Source organism: Phaenicophaeus curvirostris, chromosome 9, assembly GCF_032191515.1.
Source record: "Phaenicophaeus curvirostris isolate KB17595 chromosome 9, BPBGC_Pcur_1.0, whole genome shotgun sequence".
Lineage (NCBI taxonomy): Eukaryota > Metazoa > Chordata > Aves > Cuculiformes > Cuculidae > Phaenicophaeus > Phaenicophaeus curvirostris.
In genome coordinates this window covers 533,030-555,095 of record NC_091400.1, presented here as the reverse complement: position 1 = coordinate 555,095, position 22,066 = coordinate 533,030, and the positions used below count along the sequence as shown (strand labels likewise).

The 22,066-nt window shown below is 42.8% G+C and overlaps 1 protein-coding gene across 3 annotated transcripts in view; it reads right to left on the bottom strand.

The window, feature by feature from the left end:
• NEURL1 (neuralized E3 ubiquitin protein ligase 1) overlaps positions 1-22,066 on the bottom strand; it is a 152,781-nt gene that overhangs the window by 8,007 nt on the left and 122,708 nt on the right. For all 3 annotated transcript variants that reach the window (XM_069864205.1, XM_069864207.1, XM_069864206.1), the window contains exon 4: positions 10,836-11,516. In XM_069864205.1, coding sequence (XP_069720306.1) covers positions 10,836-11,516 — 681 coding nt within the window. The remainder of the gene's footprint in view (positions 1-10,835; positions 11,517-22,066) is intronic.

The following is a 22,066-nucleotide window of genomic DNA, read 5'->3' as shown; positions in this document are numbered from 1 at the left end:
ACTGTGACCAAAATACAGCAATTGCGGTTCTCAGAGATGCTTTTGGCTCTCCGGCAAACAGAGCGGTTCCTGAGATCGCTGCAATCCACTCTAAGGGAGCGTGTCCTGAGGCTGTCCCAACTTTTAAGCACATCTCTTAATGGCAGCTGTCTGAGGAGGATTTACAAAGTCCATACTCCCTAAAGAAAATACAGACATTTCAACTCATTCTCCCCCTTAAATTAATTTATAAAAATATTATTTCTACATTTTTTCTCATAACAAAGTGATTGTGTTGATCTGCTTCTACTGTGTAGAACCCAGAGAGAGAGAATCAGAAAACAATCACAACAACAAAACCAGGAGGGAAGAGTAATGTGCTGTTTGTATTTTCCTGAATAGGCTTAGGGGCATTTTCTGTGCTGCAATTAGATCCCTAGGGCATCTCCGTGGCCCTAAAGCAGGGAGCAGCTGCCGTGAGTCTGTTCTGCAGCTATTCCCAACCCATTGCTAGCAAGCAGTACATTAAAACTTCCAGACACAAACTACAGCTGAAATGGAGAGAAAAGTAAAGTGATGCTGAAAAGCATGTTGCTTCCTTATTACTGTTGACTTTGGATCTCTAAACGTTGGGAAACTGACAGTTTAAGGTATTCATAACACATTTCTTAATCTGGTGTGTATTCCTGAGAGAGGTGATAGAGGGGCAGGGCTGTTCTTCATATATTATTCCTCAAATAATGACAACAGGCCGAACTCCATCAGGCTGTGAAAACCATCCATCAGGCAGTGAAAGGTATCCAGTAACTTCCTGGGATTTGACCAAGGCACTCGTCGTGCTGTCCCTGTGTGGGAGGAGGGCTCATGTTCATAAGGAGACAAAAGTAAAACTCTACCTATTTCACTAAGTCTCTGTCTCCCTCTTTTATCCCTTTCCCCCTCAAAATTAAATGCAACGCTTTACAGTCCCATTGCGCTTTTTTAGATCTTAACCCAAAAGACCTGCAAGCACGATGTTTCCACCAGAGCACTGGGACTGTGTTTGTGGAAGCCTTGCAGAAACTGGACTCCACAGGCTGACAACGTCTGCTGCTTTGAACTGTAAACGCAGTTATTGCACAGTCTGGAGACTGTTCTTTTAAGGAAGAAAAGAAACAAATGAGCAATATTCAGTGTTTTCTGGCTGCAATTAGGAATGCATATCATTACTTCTGCCCCCAGAATGCTTTCTGGCAATACCAAACACCATCTCAGGTTGACTCACCTCCTGCTATTTCCATTACCTGTCAAGGTTCTTAATGGTGTTATAAAACTAATGTATAATCACTGGCCCTGCACTCCAGAGCTATCCCTTCTCCTTCCTTTGAACCCATCCAACTTCAACTTTGTTCTTCCTGGCTTACAGGATGCTGTCAGTAAACGACCACTACTGTCCAACTCACAGTTCACATCGTTTGACCATCTACAGATTTTTAATGGTCTTTCCTTACCAGGACCTCAGCAAAACTTTGCTCCTAAAAGAAAAAAAATATGGGAGCCTCCTGCCTTACTTTCTAAGGAAGATAAAGTCTTATACAACATACTGACTTGTCCATATGCTGAGTATCGTGTGGAGCACATCGACAGCCCCTTCTCTTTTTATAACACATTTGCTGCAGAAATAAGACAGCTAATAAACATCAGGTAATTACCAATAGTAATCACAGATCTTCAGTGTTGTTCCATCCATCCACAGGTCCCAGAGCTTCCAGCACATAGAGAAAAAGCCTAGAACAGCTACTGAAATGTGGCTGCAGACTTCAACTGGAATATTTAAGGGTGATAAGAGAGCTGTGCACTTCTCATATGTTTTAGCCCAGTGAGCACCAGGCACCTGACAGTCATAATAATTTAGATGCCTTTCAAAACTCTCAATTCTCTTCTGTTAGGAGCCAGAGTTTTAAGCCTGTCAGCTAAAATAATTCCCCTATCTCAGAAACTCCTTATTCTATCTTTTCCCACATTTAACACTCTCAATGTATCAGGGCCATTGCTTTTTGTTATCTAAATAGGATCAAGGTTCTTTCAAAAATGTGGCATAACTTTGGGTACTGAGCTACAGTGTGAGTGGGCTGCGATGTTACTGAGACCAGATACTAGAGTAACTTAACCCTGTAAGTGCCATATCTCTGCTTAACCTAATGTACTACAGATCTTCGGCTTTATAGTAGCCACTGGTATGTGAATACCCTTAACAAATAACCATGTGCAAGACTGGTAGGACTGGGACCTCAGTTTTGGTCCTTACCATTTTTTTACTGAAATATCTTCTATATAAATCTTTTTTCGTTTGTTTTTTTTTTTTCTGCTCATGGATGTAGCATGTGCAGAACTTCCCCACTTTAGTTTTTCTCCATTCATCCATTCATTTAAGGAAAAGGCAGAGACATACTTTTAACTATTGGAGAATGCAGACTAGTGCAACGACGCAGCTCTTTCACATAATACAAGAGCAAAAGCCCACACTGAAGCAGGGAACCTGGAAAAGGACACTAAATCTATACTCTCTCGATCTTGCAATCTAACGGCAAAACACAGTGTACTGGGATCTCCAGGGTTAGGCAGCGATTTTCCTTTTGCTCACAAGACGAAATTTCTGTCTTCGGATATTCCCCAGGCAGAAGTCAGACTAACATCTCTCCCTTAACGCTGATACTAGAAAGCCAGATATTCCATCACAGGCACAGCCACGAAAAGGTGCGTCTTTTCATGACAAGCTTTGCAACCCTACCACATTTTAATTCAGTAACCGGTTTTCACTAGCACAAATGTTCCACCAGATGTAGCGAGAGATGCAAATCCCGAACACGGATTCAGCCAGACATTCTCAATGCTAAAATGACGCACTCTGCTCCAAAGAGCAGCTATAGACCTTTCTGTACATTATCACATTTTCCTGCCTCCCAGCTGAGTCTGCAGGAGAGCTGTTCTGTCCCCTGGGGCCACTCAGGTCTTACCCAACAGGGACTTTTGAATCCATCATTCTAAAACAAAGGAACAAAGCACCTGTTGCTGCCCTGGTACATGGTAGTTAAAGATCAACAATAATGTTAGGGACGGATGTAAACATATCAATCACTTCTGAAAGCTACAAAATACATGTATTTACATAGCCTTTTTTTTTTTTTAATGTTCCCACGGTGATGGAAACAATACTGCATTGACTAGAAACTAGAGCTTCCTTCCCCTTGGGCTCAGTGGTTTTTTCCAACCATGTTCTCAGAGAGCAGCCTCTGAGCTGCAGCTCATCTCTGCCTCTCAGGTGACCCACAGCAGTGGATGATCCATGTGGTTTTTTGCATTCAAGCTTTTCCTAGAGGATTTAAAAACTGTTCTGTATAGAACAATATTACATTTCGCTCTTTATAAGCCCATGAAGACATATGGGATGTTGTGTTTTGCTACAGAAATGTCCAGAAATAGGTCAAATAGCAGCCTAGCAGATTTTGCATGCAAAACCATAAAGCCTGTGTTAGACAGTGACTGTTTGGAGAAGTAAAAGTTAGATACAAAACACATGAAGAACAATAGTTCAGACTTTCATCTGAATCAGAAAAGGAGTGAACCCTGTGGCTTCACTGGAGCATCACTGTCTGTTGTGTCCAGAAGGGCAGCAGGGGCACCAGCAGCTCTATTAACCTCCTGCAGTCAGATGCTAAGCAGGAGAAACACGAAAGCTCCAGACACCACCGAGGTTTTTGATTCACCCTCAAGCCTGACGTGCTGTCTGAAAGCAAAGAGCACACAGCAAACTTAGAAAGCATCTCTCCTGACCTGACAGCTGAAGTCCAGTGGTTATCCAGCACTTCATCCAGCAAAATCTTGAGGGCATGGAGAGCACGCAATGAACATCTAGCTGAACTGGAGTGAAAGAGCCTCAAATGGGGCCCCATCTCTCAACCTGAGAAATACTAGACCCACAAAGCACAAAGACAGATGTTTAGATTGAGAAGAGGTAAGAACAGAAGCCTGGATTAAGTAGCTGAATCACAAGAAAAATGAGTTGGAGTTTTCATCTCATTTAAGAAAGACAAAATGAAAAGCTCTCTAAAAGATCACAGGTATTAATTACCCTGACCAAAAATATGTTTCTGTTCCTATTCCACCTCCATGCCCAAAAGGCCCTCTGTCTCAGAATATTTGGGTGAACACAGCAGAAGTAGTTCTGTAAGCAAAACGAAAATTGCTGCCTAACCCAGGGTGGTAGATGCCTATGAGAAACAAATACTTTCACGTTTCTTGTCCAGAACCATTCTGTGGGCTTCTCTGCCGGATAAAAAGGCATCTGACAAAGAAGAAAAAGAGTTTAGTCTGCTGTGTCACTCTCATAGCAGTCAGAATAACTAACTCGTGCCAGTGTTAATTCAAAGAATAGGCAGATTTTATCTGTCCTGACAGACAAGTTGCAATTCAAAGATATGATCTCATATCCTGTATATTCACTGCAGGCAGGCAAAGGCATTATGAGATAAGGGAGATCTATACACCACTTACTATGAACAACTCACTGCAGCCAGGGAGAGTTTATTATCCTAGCGATGATGATAATTCCTGCTCTCGTGCAAGACAGTATGCAGGGGACAAGACATTTGCAAGCCCTGTGGTTGTCACTTAAGAGGAGGTCTGCCTGCTTTAGCCAAATACTGGCTGAGACCTCCGTGCTCACTCACTTCCCCACAGCAAGTCTGGGTTAGTGTCGTGTGATGATATTTCACTGCGATGCTACAAAGGTGCCATGAGCAAGTATTAACTCCGATGTTGCTGACACTGACCACAAGGGACAAGCATTTGACTGCATCCAGTTCTCCATGACCATGCAGTTTTCCAAGGCACAAGTTATAGAGCAACTTGTCCTCTCTAACGCAGCGGTTTCCCTTTGTGCTAAGTCTCCTTTAAACCAACGCATATAAAAGAGAACATGAACGGAGGGCCCTGGGCAGGGCTAGAGTCAAGCCCAGAAGTTACATACACTGTAATACTCTTAAAACTTAACATATTGCATTGGCAATGCAGGATAAAACCATGCATGATAGGAGAGTTTAGGAAGAGGCATCAATTAATACAAGTGGGTTTCTTTCCAAGAGGCGCTGAACATTAACCCTCTTCCTTCCTCCCTGCTTTCTAACACCATAAAATACCGTGTACCCTGCAGTGCACAAGGACTCCAGGCAGTTAAGTGCTACACAACACACGCCTGTTACGATTCCAATCAGCTTAATGAAGCCATTTTCCATACAAGTGGGAAATGTTTCCAAAATTTAAAAAAAAAAAACAAAACACATGGATGATAGAACTCTGAGGCACTACTAATTCACCACTTGTTAGAGGAAGAGATTCATTACATGCATGTCTGTGCAATATTATGCATTTATCAGGCTTATGCTGTGTTTAACTCAGCAATTGCCATGTTACTGGCATGAGCCAAGGTGGAGAAGGATCAAGTACCCAAACGAGTAACATGCCACAACTGTGATTTATTGTGTGCAATTTACTACTGCAAAGAACTATCTTGTCTCAAACAAGAGAAGCTTATATATTCAGAATTGCAGAACAAAGATCCTGGATTCTCGTCACCTGTGTGAGATAATTTTGTGCAAACTGTACCTACCGTGTGCACACGGGCAGTATATATAAAAATCATACATGCCAATTATCATTTAAATATTTTTGTGCGCTTACTGCAGTAATCGCGCGTGCAAATATATATATAACTGCATGCAGAGTGGATAAGCTTTTTTGGAAGGGACAGATACTCTGCCATGGGATGCTGAAGTCCCAGAACACTCAAGAAGCAACCACAGGCTAAGAAAATTGTTTACGTAGGAATAGGCAAAAGCCTGGGAAGAGAGACATTAAAATGGGATCAGCTCCCCAAAAGCCCTACAGATTCTTCAGAGAATCAAGCCAGGCAAGTGTCACTGCAGAGACCAGAGAAGAGGGAAGAAAGTCTCCCTTGGAGATAACCTGGAGGCAGTAGTTGCAGGAATGGTATAAGCCAGATAAGTGAGGAATCCTGGGATGCAGAGAAATAATCTTGGTTAAAAACCAGAGGGTGGTCTTCAAGACTCAGATATGACCTATGAATCACTAGTGCTCCATGGAGAGCTGCTCACTCACCTGGGATGGAGCTAAAGTAAAAATTAACCACAAAGAGCAGTATGATGAATGTCACAGAAGGAGGCAAAGTAATTCCCGTGGTAAACCATTGCTCAGTGTCACCTAAGCAAGAAACTATTCTGTTCACCCGTGAAACAGCAACTCTTCCCAGTGGGGCCCTCAGGATAAGGGCTTTGCTGCAACATGGTCAGCACTACAAGAGCTGCTAAGCTTGGCCACCAGCAAGAGTCCTAACGGGCACAGCTTTGAGTAAATCTGCCTGTAATGGGATTGACTACAGTTTGCCCCTACACACTAGCACTAAGGCCACCTGAGATCGAATTTCACTGTTGAATTAAAGAGCCTTTGCCAGCACCTTTTATCCGGTACTCAGCTGAACTAATTCCCAATTTGGTCTTTCGCTGACTGCTGTTGTCAGGAAACCCAAGGAGTTTCACAGTTGTTCTGCCTGCAAGTCTTTGGTCAGCTCTTCCCTCCTTGCTTCCCCCATCTTGAGCCTAATTTCAAGGAAATCTGAAAGCCGGATGGAACCCTCAGCAACAACTGATTTCTAAATATTTTGCAACAGGCAGCTAAGCAGGATCCCCAACTCCTGTGCCCCTGGTAAAGGAGGCAGGAGAGCTTGGCCCCCACACTCTGCATCTACCCAGCATGAATATAGACTTATCCACACCAAATTCTGGCTCTTGGGTTGTTTTTTTCAGGCCTAATGTTGGCTTTTGGCCAGAGAGCTGCAATATTGTGCAGCTGTTCTGGTGGGGCTGGAGTTACTGAAGTGCATGGATAGAAAGGACAGGGATAAGTTGGCAGCTCAGCTTCATTAGTCTGACTATGAATGGAACATGTTACTTCATGGCTCAAAAGAAAAAAAAAAATCAATGTTACTGGAAAGGATGAAATTCACAAGGGAAACCACACCAAAAAAACCCACAAAACAACAACAACAAAAACCCCAAATAAAGGAGACGAAGGAAGATGTTTTACATGCTGGTGATTCACTCCGAGACAAAAGAAAATGAAAGAATATCCCCAACCATTTGGATCCCAAAACACTAAATATATAAACTTATTGCCATGATAGCTCCTCCAGACATGAGTCATACATTGTAAAACCTTATGGGGTCAATCAATTTAACTTCATAAATGAATTACACCACCAAAAGCAGACCAAAACCAGACCAACGTATCCAGACTGGCTCATTTCAACCTTTCAGAGCTGTCGATAAAACTGCGTGTGAGCTGAAATGCTTACCAGCAAAAGCTGAAAGCAGTAAATCAAATTTAATAGGCTTCTTTTGTCGACTGTACAGGAATGATGCCTGAAAAAAACCCAAGCCAAGCCTGAACTAATGGCATTCCTGAAGGATATGCAAAGACTGTTTCATTTCTACTTGCCTAATGATCTGGGTTTCTGTTTGGTTGTCTTATGTGCATAACCCACAGAATTTCTGAATTAAGACCAGTGCTTTATATGTAAAATATTTAGAAGAGCTTCCAATCCTGACAAAAAGATCTATTGCCTCCCTCAATAGCTAGTTCCTGTATTTAATTATGTTTAATTAACTCACTTATGTTTAATTTAAATTTGTCTCCCTTCATTTTCAAGCAGACTGATATTTTTTGTGCTGTATCATTAAAGTACCCTCCTCTTTCATTAAACTTCCCTCCCTGTGGTCAAGTTGCCTTTTAACCTTTTCTTTTTAACAAACTAACATCCTTCCACCTCCCGCTGCAGATGACTCTGGCCTCTCACCATGCTATATTGGTGCTTGGGTTTAATCTATTTTCCCTTTTCCGGGATAACATAAAGAAAATTAGCATTTCCAACTTCATCTTTATTTTCTTTTTGTTTTTTAAATTCCTCCTACAGCAAATACATTGCCAGTATACGATGCCAGATTGCAGAAGGAAACAGGAGCCAGAATTCTTCACTATCAAACCAATTCCACAATGCTCTCCTTTCTTAAAGGGACCATCAGCCTGGGCAGAGATGGTCTCCCCTTATATTTAGATTAGGAAACATATATTTTGTCCCCAACACTGTGGAATAGTGCAGTCAGCACAAGCCAGGAGACCTGAGCCTGGTCCTGCTCTAGGTCAAGACTAAATAACTAATCTCAAGGCATGAATTGTAGTGTCCAGTGATCAATACCCTGAACCACCGTGTTCTTTGAGTCAAAATCAAATCACTTCTTGTGGCATTGCTGCTCTCCACCTTCTCCATCATACAAATGAAACAGAATAGCTCAATAAGAAGCTAAACCAGCAACTTTAATTTCATTTTATAGTCAGCTGCAGCACTGATGTTCCTTTGACACTGCATAACATTGTTTTGATTGATCTAATAATGGTATGCCCCCAGAAACAGAATGACATCTGCTATGTAAGACAGTTTTGCTACAATTATGCCTCTCGCAGTATTTGTCTCATTTCTTTCAAAAAACGGATCTCTCTACATTAAAAGTAGAAAAAGATGACTATAAGCATGTCTTCTTTTGTGATATAAAGCTCAAACTACAAAAGATAAGAGCGCATAAAATGGCTCCAGTTTGCATTCTGAAGGTGGAGACTGTCATTAGAAAGATGAACACTTAATATTCTTACATTTTCTAATATTACAATGACAGATATTATGGCAAGTACCATAATCTGTTCCACTGCAGTGCAAACAGCGCACATCACCTCCCTAGTTACATTGCAAAAGCTGGAGATGTGAGTTCATTATTTCCTCTGCCTTCTGTCAGGATACTGCTGATCCACAGAATTACTTTGGGACAGCATCACTGCTCTTCTCTGGGCAGCTGCACTGTACTGATACTGGGACCGTGCTATTTCCAGCACTGTCATACAGGAAATATCGGTCTGAGAAGCTCTGTTTGAATTTTAATACCTGTTAAAGAACATAGGCAAGCTCCAATTTCTTAGCTTTTAACTGGGTGATAGCAGCCTGCTGCCCAGGTGGACCTGGATAGAGCTGTACTCCTGCCCTTTCCTTGAGAGAGGCAAGGTCAGCAAGTCCGGCTCTGTTCACTTACATCTCACTTAAGAACAATCACCCATTTTCAGAGTCTCCTCCAGTGACTGAGGCCAGAAGTGTCTGTTCTGTGGTTACAAATACAAGTAGGAAGGAGTTTTCCAACTCAGCAGATTAAATTTCACGGATCCAAGCAGAGAGCGTACTGGTTTGGGCTGAACTTGTGAACAGGGAGGGAGGACACGCACAGGGACTGGTGGATGACTTAGTTTTACCAGCAGCTCAATGACCTGAGGATGTTTTTCTTCTGATGTATACAGGAGCATTTAATCTCCTACTTTACCCAGATCTGTTTGACTTCATGTACCATTATCACAATGACATTTTGGTGGAGAGCAGAGCTAGCCCTGGATTATGCAGAGTACCCACAACAAATGTAATCAGGCTGATTTATCAGGGATTGAGTCTTGGGCTCCCAGAAATAAATTGCACTACTCCATTTGTTATCTGTGAGCCTTTAACAGCCACAAAACAGTCACAGCATAGTCCTGTGGTCAGCTTTAAGGAAATTACATAGGACATTTCAGACTGTGATCATGGTGAACTGGATCCTCTAGAGAGACGTGTGCATTCACCACAATTTATGTCCAAAGACCATCTATAAATCCTAAAAAAGGAGGTGTCTGTTGGCCTCTGGGTTGGGTTTTTTTGTTTTTTCCCTGTGGGTAAGAGGGGCATCTTAATAGTAAGGATTTGAAGCAAAAAGGAATGTAAGTATATTTAAAGTTATATGAATATATCAGTATAAACAAAAAAGGAGCATTTTTAAATCATCTCCAGTTAGAGGAGTACCAGGAATTACATCATGTTCTCAGAATCTACCATTTACTTTCCGAGACTGACACCAGCAGAACCACAATACAGTCTAAAGCCATGACCAAACAACAAACTACACTCGTGTCCAACACACACACACACCTTCAACTTTATTCTCAGCAAATGCTATTTTCAAGGCTTTTCCCTCCACACCTCCAAAACATGACTTTCAGCATCTAAATGAAGGCCTTCAGTTAATACAGCTTGAAAACAGAGCAAATATATCAAGAGAAAGAGGCCAGTTCTTCAGAGGTCCATCAGTATATACGAACTACACTGCCTTCAATAGGGCTGGAGGACAAAGAAACCCTTCTCCTGTTGAGCTGCTCAGTGACACACTCTGTCTGCCCCCAAAATCTTGAGGCACAGAGCTTCCTCTCAGCCTCTCAGATATAAACTTATGGAAAGCGAGGGGACTACTGGTGTTGGGAATTGGTCGTGCCAGATATCTAACACAGAAAAGGACGTCAGATCCTATTTTTCCCCTGCTGACTATGCTCTGCGTTGGCCCAAAGTACCTCTCCTCCCCCTTCCTTGCCTCTTCTAGGTCAGTGGTGACTCCTCAGCACTTTTAATAGAGGTCTCTGATTCTTAATTTATTATCTGAAAAGAGCTTGGAGAACATCAAGCGAAGGGTGCTACAGAAGTGCAAAGAGTTAAGAGTTGTAACTCACATCCACGTGCTACATATCTCACTCTGTAATTTTTTTTCAGTCTTTTTATAAAAACAAAAATTGCACCTGATCCTAGAGCAGGAAAGGAGGCATTAATTCCCTCCACCCTTCCCCCACGATGTATTCCCCCCTTGCTACCTTAAGCATGAAGTTTGGGAAAAGGAGGTCCAACATACCCAACAATCGAATTTGCGTGACTGCGCCGTGTAAAACAAAGAACATCCAGAGGGGCTGGGAAGAGTCCACGCAGACCTGCATGCCTGTGCCAGCACCGTTGTGACTCAAGTGCAGCTCTCCATCCGAATTCACCATAAATCCCAGGATGTCTCCGCTCTGGAGGGGCACCACCACTCGGCAAATGGCCCAGAACTCCTTTCGGTCAACCAAGGACTCAGGGTTATAGGGGAGGTCGCTGGGGCGCAAGGTGCTGGGGTCGCAGGACGTCACCCCATAGGACAGCGTCCCCATGCGCACAGCGTTGGACTTGTTGATCTTGACAAAGATGGTTTCGTTGATCCGCAGGGGTCTGCTGGTGAAAACCAAAGTCCTCTCCTCCCGAGCGTGCTCCAGGCGGGCCACGGTTTGGTCGTCGAGGATTTTGACGTGGGGTCCCCGGAGGTGGTGGAAGCGGAGGTCGCTCTCCAGCTGCGAGGGAAGGAGGTGGGAGTGCTGCGAGTTGAGGGAGTTCTGCGGGATGGGGCACGTGGTGGCCGTCATGTGGAAGGTCTCCTCCTGCAGGTTGAGGTCACACAAGCTGACCGAGAGGCGCGTGTCCTCTGTCTCTCGCCGCAGCGAGGGCCGGCGGATGGCAGTGAAGGAGCGGGGCCGCAGGCAGTCAGGAGGAATGATCTCACTGTCTGTAGAGAGAGAAAAAACAGAAAAGGGGTCCTGTCAGAGCAAATGAAAACACCCAGGAGTTTGTAAATTGCTATTGGTTTGATTGATAAGTTTAAAGGGGAACATACAAGACCTGCTGCCATTAAGAATTTTTCCCCGTTAAAAAATGGAAGCAGACTATCATAAAAACCTTTCCCAGTTGATTGCTCTTCTTGTCCTTTACCCACCAGTATCAACATTTTCAGCTTCTGAGCAGGCAAACTCAAAATCAATGGAAAGAATTGACCAGGGGAAGCTCTCCTTGGAGAGGGTAAATATCTGAAATATACCCCGAACATAACAATCGATATTTATACAGGCTCCAAGTTTTCATGCCCTCTTTATTGTCTGCAGTAATTCTCACAGAGCTAGGAAATAACTAACTACACTTTTTTTAAAATTTATTTTAAAACAAATGCTTTGTTCAGTTCTAATTTATTTATCATCATATGAAATTTAATTACTATTCCTATATATACTTAATCATTAGTGTTCTAGTGCTCGCTTTAAACCAGTACAGACAGGGATTTGACAGTGCAGAACTTGGGAATATGCAGTTTTCTATAAATAACATACAACCATTTAGTATCTCCAAGCCAAATAATTTAAAATCAAATCCATGGATACATAACAAAGAAAGATGATGCTTACACATTCAAACCCACCAGTGGAAACAGAATTGCACCTTATCCACTCACCTGCTGTTTCAAAAGCTAATCATCAATTTATTTGGTTCTTTTTCTAAGGAACATAATCACCTGCCTTTAATGCCTAAATTACTACATTTAACACATCCTTAGCTATACTGCTGCCACAGGAATTCTAAAGAGCGATACGCTGAGGAAAAAGACATTATTTAAACAAATTATAAAAGTAAGCTGAGATAATGTGAAGTTTTATACTTATGCCTGACTTGCTGAACGTTGAAAAGCCTGTAGCATCAAGAGACTCCACTGTGAGAAAAGGGAGTGTATGGATAATTCTCTGCTAACGTGGTAATAAGCTAAGACCCATAGTGATTTTTTCCTCCGTGGGAACTGTGCCTGAAGGCTGTTGTGGCTTCACATCCAGATACAAGCGGTGAGGTGGGAGCACCCCATACAACACAATCCTCTGCAGGTGACACAGAGCAGCAACACCGGACCCCGTCCTGGGACCTTCTGCACATGCAGCACGTGGTGGAACGACAAGAAGAGGAGCAGAGACTCATTTCTAACCCACCTGCTAGGCCCTTGTGTTGGACACCTCTTCCAATCACGTATTCTTGGGATTTTCTTTTACAACAACAACAGAGCAGGACATTAGGTAATCTGAGGATATTCCCAATGGAATGCACCCTCTCCCAGCACACCAGAGTAGTGGCTCTTTACTGGTATGCCAAGGAAAAATGCCAATTACTGAATAGCCAACATCTCCTGCAATATCTGAGGTCTGACTAACAGCCTTTCCCGCTCTCCTCTTCTGGGAGCCCTGACAAGAGGACACCCACACACAGTTTGGCTTCAGTAGAGTTCTTTGCTTTGCTTAAACTGGATTATTCCAGGCTCCTTTTTAAATAAACTGCTATTACAAGGGACGCACAGACTCAAAATAAAAACGGGCTTTGTTGCTCATATTTTATTTTCCCCATACTGATATTTCAGCTTCTCTTCCCAGAAGTTAATTAAAAGAGAAATAAATAAAATTGGAAATTACCCCAAGAAATCAAGAAGTGGGTCACATTAATGCTTTATAATATATGGGCCAGCATTTGCATTGCAAGTGCTCCTGCTGGCTAGAATTAGACGTATTTTACTCTTCTTTGGCTGGAAACCTACATAGGAGAACAAATTAATGCTGGCAGCTGATGACAATCCTTTGGTGTAGGTGAATGGGAAGAGACCTTTCTGAATAGGAACAGAAGGTCCTCTCTATTTTATTCCCTGTAACTATGCGTGTGCAGCCTGGCTGACAACTATGATGTGTGGGTAGCTTGCAGCCAAGGTTTCGAAACAGCTTGTTTTCCACCAGGATGCTTGCATTTCCCTTTGGCTGCTGAACAAAATATCTTTTTCCATCTGAAAAGAGGTTAAGAGAGATGGAGTCCTTCTGCAGACAATCACATAGCAGTGACAGCAAACCAGGGTTACACATCCAACTGTTTTACTCAAATCCATTGGTAGCTGGGATGCCTACACACTTAAAGGATAAAATGTCTCAAGCATATAGGATTGACTGTGACACGTTGTTCATTAATGTTTGCAAATAGCCATGGAAGAAAGGACTGCAGTTTACTGGAATCTGAGGTGGGTTTGTGAAAATTTCGAGAGATGAGTCTTTAAGAGATGCTGGCCTGCTCTAGGGCTCTGTGTTTTACTAAATCACAAAATACTCAGACAAAGAAGAAAAAAACCAAATCCCATTGCATATAAGGTAAAACAACAGGGGAATTCGACTTTTGAGGTGGTAGGCAAGTTGGTCCATCTGTCAAATCCATATCTTTCCAATTTAGAGACAAGAATGTCATGCAGGACCGTGTTGGATGCTTTGAACAAGTCCAGGCAGAAAATGCCCAGGAATGAGTTGTTTTCTTTCTCTAAAGCTTCAGTTGTCACTTCTTAAATACAGACCGAGCTGGTCGTGTTGGAGTGTCCTGTAACACAGCTTCACCCCTGCAGAGCATTTACAACTGACCTTTAATGCTTACAACAGAAGCGCTCTCTGTGTAGGAGTGTTCAGGCACATTTATTTGTGCAGAGGCAAACCTGGAGTGCACACCAAAAAGACAGAAGGACTTTATGTGATGAGACTGTAAAACGCAAAACAGGTCCAAGAGCCCATTATCAAGGAGATCACTTGGCTTCAACCTGCAGAATTTAGAAATCATCCCTTCATATTAAATATTCAAGGTTATAAAATTTCCTGTATAAGGCAGCTGGCAGTGCTTCTTTGGGAAAAGTCAACTGGTGAGAGACCTCCTTGAAAAGAATAGATGGACCTGTGAAGAGCACAGCTCTCAGTGAGTCATCAGAGCAAGCTCTAACCATGGTTGGGGTACCACCAACAAGCTGGCTGTGACCACAACACCTCGATGCTGCCCAGGTAGCTTTCCAGAGAGGTACTGATGAGCTCTGTATCGCTGCAGATATGATGTTAACGCTGGATTTTAAGACCTAAGAGTTTCTGGTAACAATATAAACACAGCCAAAGTGGAAAAGGTTTTTACTAAATACTAATTTTCTGCTCCTCAGTTGGAGAATCCAGACACTGAATTTTTATAAAGGATGCCTAACTTCATAAATCCCTTTGTATCATTTTCTGGATTTGTTGAAGAAAAGATTAAGTAGGAATAATTCATTTAGCAAAGTAGAAATGAGGAGCACTTGAGCAGTTCAGCTATCTTCTGTTTTCTCCTCCTATTTAATGGGATTTTTCTGCAAAATTTAGCTTTTTAGCAGCTGATTCCTTAAACAGAAAATTAACCTGAATTATCTTCCCCAGACCAGAGGCTTCAAAGCTCTTTGTTTTCCTGCTCAGAGGGCATGGAGAAGCCTCCCACTTCATGCGCTCGGCGTGACTGCAGTAACACTTTAAAACAGCACTTAAAAGGAACTGGAGAGCAGCCAGATAGCGCTGTAATCACTGCATCCAGATCAGAAGTATTTCACTACTACCTTTTTTTTTTTTTAACCACTGCCAAATTTTGCTTTCTTAAAATCCTCTATTTCCTTAAACACGTATAATATTATAGATATCACATGCAAGCACATTTAATACAGCTACATGCACATCCAAACACAAACGCATTTCCAATCATCATCATGCACAGATCAGATCAGCTCCACACACACCCGAACACAATGTCTTGCTGTCAGACTGTCAAATCATTATTTCATTCCTTTTTTTTTTTTCTCAGTACTGTCTGTTACTGCCTGAAGGTTTAACTTTCCAAGGTCATGAGCAGCCAGTATTCACACACTTGTAAAGGATCTGAGAAAGCAGAACAAACTCAGGATGCACACGCATGCACCCATGTGTTGGAACCCTGCCGAGTCCAGTATTTAACTGTGAGCCCTAGGATACGGATCTCCTCCTCTTGATGAGTTTTCTGACACTGGTGCAATCCTATGGCCTCACATGAATCGCATTTCTTCAGAGTATGAGGGCTGCAACCGCTCTCCAAAATGAGCTATGGAAGACTTAGATTCATAGAATGGTTTGGGTTCAACGGGACCTTTAAGGTACAAATAAACCAATCGTGAGACATACTACTACAAAAAAATAACTTAATATTTGGGGAATCAGACTGATAACCTAAGAACCTGTCTCATTTCTTATCATCTTCCCTCCCTGGAGAAAAAAATGCTGAGAAGTCAAGGAATAACCTAGTGATTCATTGCACCTGGAGAATATTTCTGCCCTCAGCTACTAAGCAAAGAGTAAAAAATTGGGAAGGTCAGAACTTCACTGGCATGCACCCTCCCCATGCAAAGCTTCATGGTTTTCCTTTCTTCCTTCTATTCTTTGCTTTACTTTCTCACAAGTAAATTTTTCTTCTCTTAATCTCTTACTGGGTAATAGTATTTTTAGTGAGCTCTGGTGCTCATTGTATAATTTCCATGATCAAAGAGCCTCAGAGGTACTAAGCTACCAGAAGACACGCTGAAGTCAGTGGCCCCTACAAGACTAAACTTACAGTTGCAAAACGATGTATACTATATTATTCCCACCACACTGGAGGGGCTCTGTTCCTACTCAGGAATCCAGACAAAGACTCCTTTCCCCATCATCACCACTACCTGTCATGAGGGGTTACGTAGGGAGGACAGTTAGCCTCCTAACACCTGGAATCTTGTACTGTTATATCTCCTCCATGGTTTAGAGCAGACTTATGCAGCTAACAGTCCATACGGCAAGACTTCGACTTTGCAAGGAGATGTCTGAATTATGAGGCAGATGTACCACACACCGTAAAACGATATTGCACTGAAAGGCAATTGGGAAAACCAACCAGTCATAAGACAAGAAATAAACTTGTGCCTCTGGAAACCTTTTGTCACTCACAGCCTTGTACTCCCCATTACGGGACTGCAGGTATTAACCCCATCTCAGCCGTCTGCCTGGTGAGCTCTGCCCATGTCATGCTGTGACCCTTTCCACGAAAATTTTTCCTTAATGTCCAGCCTGAACCTCCCCTGGTGGAGCTTGAGGCCATTCCCTCTCATCCTGTCCCCTGTCCCTTGGGAGAAGAGCCCAGCTCCCTCCTCTCCACAACCTCCTTTCAGGTAGTTGGAGAGAGCAATGAGGTCTCCCCTCAGCCTCCTCTTCTCCAGGATAAACACCCCCAGCTCTCTCAGCCGCTCCTCTTGTTCTCCAGCCCCCTCACCAGCTCCGTTGCTCTCCTCTGGACTCGCTCCAGAGCCTCAACATCCTTCTTGTGGAAGGAGAGCAGCAATGACTTGGTCTGGGGGACTGCTGTGTGGCCCTAGGTTCAAAACTCACCCAAATTCCCAGGCTGAGTGGGAACAGATCTTCATTCAACCTGCTATACTCACGATGTTAAAGATACCCTCACCACTGTGGGATGCCCTACTCCAGGCTTTCTCAGGCTCTGCCACGTGTTTCTTAACTGTTTTACTATACCAGGACAAACTAAGCAAACAAGAGAGTGAAAATCAGCCTTACTTAAAATAAACACAGGAGAAAAACTGAGAAGTAAAGAAAGCCGAGGCCACACTCACAGTCATTAAGATGCAAATCTCTTCTTACACAGCATGTCCAAAGTGCTCTTGCTTGCTGGCGATGTGTTTGAGCAGACACTTGCAAAACTATTTGGTTTTTTCCAAACTTGTACTCTCCATGTGAGGTCTGGAGAGGAGGCTGGGCTCTGCCACCCTCAGCCTGACACTGCAAAGACCCCTGCTCCTGGATGGATGCTTCCACTTGGATGCTGCACAGAGGTTTCCCCCTCCCCTCCTGCTTGTTGCTGTTACATCTTGAATTTATATGATCCGGGACCACTCCCTTGTGTTTATTTCTCATAAACCATGAGGCACCAGAATGCAGCTTCACTGATCATACAAAGAAGCCACTTTCAGAGCATTATTATAACTTGTGGGAGGCAAATGTCTAAAATCCTTCAAAGAAATGATTCAGACTAAAAACCTCCTTTGCCATATACTCAGAAGTTGACTACTACAAAGTACATTTCCCTTTATGAAAAACCAAGAAACTGAACTGCCTGACTTATTGCCTCATATCAACCATTTGTTCTCCTTGTAAACACCCACATTGAATCAAGGGCATCAGTTAAGTAAATAACTACTTATACAATACCTGCATATGTGCACGTTGCTGTTTCATTGACAGTATAAATAGGTCATTTAAAAGAAAACTGCTTCCTTCTGCTCTTGTTGCTCTGGCCCCTCTTGCTTTGTACACATCTACAGGAACATTTGTAAAACCACAGCCGACAATGTCACTTGTACCAGCTCTATGTGCAAGATGCCCAGCCTGATCTAAGAGAAAGTAAAATCTGCTTTGGGTCAAACAGCACCTGAGATCAGGACTCAACGGCTGGGCTCTGCAGCAGAAGACACTCCTCACCATGTAAACAGAAAGGATATATAAATGGAGAGTGGGAGGCAGGAAGAATTAACGTTCTTATTTTATAGACTGGAAACCGTGGGCTGGAGTAAGTTGTCCAAGGGGACAGACGATTCCTCTGGCAGAGCTTTTAAGTGAAACCTCTTGGGCTTTAGCACAGTGCTAATCTGCCTTGTTTTCCACAGCGCACCCTCTCACCTGGTTATTCTATGATTCTATGATTTCCTAACTCTGCACTCAATAATGCCTTATTCTTTACTGGCTGCTCCTCTGCTTCCATGAGCAGATCGCTCCTCCTGCCTCAAAACTCAACCTGCTTGGGAGTCCACATTCATTAAAGGAACTCAAAGGTCAATATGGAAACTACTGTTCAAGAATTCATCCTTCACCAACACACAGGCTTGGTTTCACCGCACAGTAGTGTAGGAACATCTGAGAGAGCTGGGGAAGAGAAGACTGAGGGGAGACCTCATTGCTCTCTACAACCCATAGCTCTCTACAACTCATACAACCTCATAGCTCTCTACAACTACCTGGAAGGAGGTTGTGGAGAGGAGGGAGCTGGGCTCTTCTCCCAAGGGACAGGGGACAGGACAAAAGGGAATGGCCTCAAGCTCCACCAGGGGAGGTTCAGGCTGGACATTAGGAAAAAAATTTTCATGGAAAGGGTCATTGGGCACTGGTAAAGGCTGCCCAGGGAGGGGGTTGAGTCACCTTCCCTGGAGGGGTTTAAGGGACGGGTGGACGAGGTGCTGAGGGACATGGGTTAGTGATTGATGGGGATGGTTGGACTCGATGATCCGGTGGGTCTCTTCCAACCTGGTGATTCTATGATTCTATAAGCTTCCTGTACATTCACATTGTTAAAGCAAATGCTGGCTTCCTGCTCACTGCAGTCTGCAAGGCGAGCTAATTGATATTTCATAACACCCTTTTTCACTGCAGGAATAGCAGATATTTAAATCAACTGAGCACTTTTGTTTGCCTGTGACCAACACAGTCCAAAATTAGCTTTCTGACAAGACACTCAGGTGCTTTTCCAATATTGCTGAGAGTGTTTGAGAGAATTTCTGAATTTCTGCTATATAAACAAAGGTCAGAAGTCAAAGTCCAAGCCAAGGGTTACAAAGAGGCCAAAGCTGGAGTTCACCTGTGGGGGAAATCATTCATATTTACACTAAGAATTGTCACCAGACTTAAAAGCTTGGTTACAAAAGGAGTCAGACCATTGACTCTGTGGAACCAACTGCAAGGCTACAAACATCTGCCACTTTAATAGAAATGAGTGGAAATCAACAACGCTCAACCAGCATCTCACTGGATTTGTCTTTGCTCTGTATTTACATTTGCTTGGATAAAAGGCAGCATTTCTTTCCAGGCATTTCTGGAGAGATTGAGCACTAAAGCCATTTGGTTTGCACGATTCAGTTTTGGAGAGGTAATAAAAAGTGGGATGGAAAGAATAAAATTAGTTTTTTAGATGTTATCAACTGCTATGTGTTTGACAAATCCATTGTGCAAATCTGCTGGCTTCCAGTAGCCATTCAGGAGCAAATCCTGCTTTGAGGGAATGATGCCTTTGTATCATTAGGCACAGAGCAGCTTATGTCCTGCCAGGTGATTCTCAGGAAACCCTTGGGATCTGCTCAGTATGCTTTTCTAATGATATAAATGTCCTTCCTTGGCTCACTGGATCATCATGGGTTTCTTGTCATGGATTGTCAATGCTGTACCAACAGTACAGATGAAATAGCACAGCAAAACAAATCAGAAACAAACAAAAAAAACCAACCCCAACACGCAGATTCTAAAAGAACGCAAGGTCATCTACTGCCAGCCTCCAAGCTGAAATATTCAGGAAGAAAAAATAACAAATCCCTAAGCTTTAGGGAATTGCAGCTGTTTTTAAGACAGACTGAATAATTGCGGTTTCCAGGCCAGCTTAGTACTTGAATTGATCACCTGCATATTCTTCAATAAAACCTAAAGGAATGAAAACATACAACGTTGTACACAAACAAGACTGTAGTTTAAGGTACAAAGGTTGAGTATTGACTGATAAATTGTAGTTTGGGGACTTGTGCTATTTAATAAAATGCTCTGAACCAGTGTGGTTCATAACAAACATTCATACAATTCTGCCTAACAACTGTAGGCATGTCAAATTTATTTGCACATATGGAATGGCACAAAGAGCATAACTAACCTCATAAAATTCAAATAAATTACTGTTTTCTTTAGCAAATATGAATGTTCGGAAAGAGTTTGATGGCAGATTATGAAGAACACATTTCCATGTGCGTGTTAAAGTTGTGGATTTGTTTTCTTTTCCACAAAAACTGATGCTCAGAGAGAGTCTGCAGGGTGCTGGCAACATCTGTGCTGCAAACAACATATTTTGGGGTTTGTTCAGGATGGCTTTTCATGCGGGTTAAACTCATCCTGAAGTCAGACAAATCTCCTTTGGGTTGAAGATATGCTTAACCACTGCCACAGCCACCTTCGGATATCGGCAACTCCTTGTCTGATTCCTTTTACTGCTTTCTATTTGGTGTTTTCTAGCTCCCTGCAAAATCAGAGATACAGTCTGAGCAGAAATCCTGTGCCCTGGGTTTTGTGGAGACCACCTAATCACTGTTATTCACACCTTAATCTGTCTCCCACTCATGCACACGAGGCTTTTGAACTTTACTCCCATTCCGATGCAATGATCTCCACTCCATCACCTAGACTCCATCATTATTATCCCTCTCGAAAACCAAAGCAAAGCAATCATCAGTTCTAGGACAGTAACAACATTGTTTTCATCTCTAGTCCTGCCGCTCTATGTAGAGAGCCCCCAACACTTCTTTCCATTTCATCTTATTCTTTCTATAGTCGGCAAGTCTTTTATTACTTCTTTTAATTACCTGTAGAAGACCTAATTCTTCCTGGAGATTGTCAATTGTCACTTTATCTGGTGCTTCTTGATCTTTAAGATTCAAATTGCTCTGTAGAAAATTTTGGGGTTTTGGTTTCTTTTTATTATTATTCATGGTAAATCAAGGCAATAATTGCAATTCCTGCTTGTCTAATAACTTTATAGAGCCCTTATCTCATACCCAGTGACTCCACTGCTTACTTGTGGTACTATCATCCCTTTTACCCTTCCTTCCTCCTAGAAATTTTGACCCTCCTATCTCAGCTATTCAGGTAAGACAGTAGCTCACCACTGCATGCAGTGCTAACCCCACAGTTTTCCCTTCATGTACTGTGCTGCAGATTGCTATGGACCCTCCAACAACTCCATTTCCAAGCCTCCTTACATTAGTGTGCAAGTATTTCCATAGCATCTCAGTGCTCACAGCCAATTCCCAAGCTACATCAGACACATTCCTTCATCCCCTGAATCATCTGACAGCAATTTTCTTCAAAACAAGTACTTTCTTCCTCCTTCCCATCCATCATCCTCCCTCCTGTGGTATTTATACATCCTGAATTTATCCTTTTTCACTTGATTTCATTTACCCCTGTGTCTTCATGCAGGCATCAAGATGATGACTCCACTCCTTCTCCAACTTCTCCCCAAGTTTTCCAGTGACAGGCTCCTGTCATTGCTGATATTTCTAAAGCCAGCTGCTCAGTTCAACTCGCCAACAACCACTTCATCCCTGCCAAGGTCTCCCTGGGGTCCAACACTTTACCCACCACCACTGCTTATTGAGCTCAATCAACACCACTGGGGATCCCTCCTAGTCCTCAAGGAACCCAGAACTGCTTCTGTCAGTCCCCTTCCTGGGCTACCTGTATTTTGGTAGAGCCGCCCAAAGACACTGCTAAATCACAGAATCATAGAATAACCAGGTTGGAAGAGATCCACCAGATCATCGAGTCCAACCATAAACGATAAATTGCCTGATATCTCAAGGGTTTTACTGCCCCACCACTACCTCACCAGCTGGAGCTA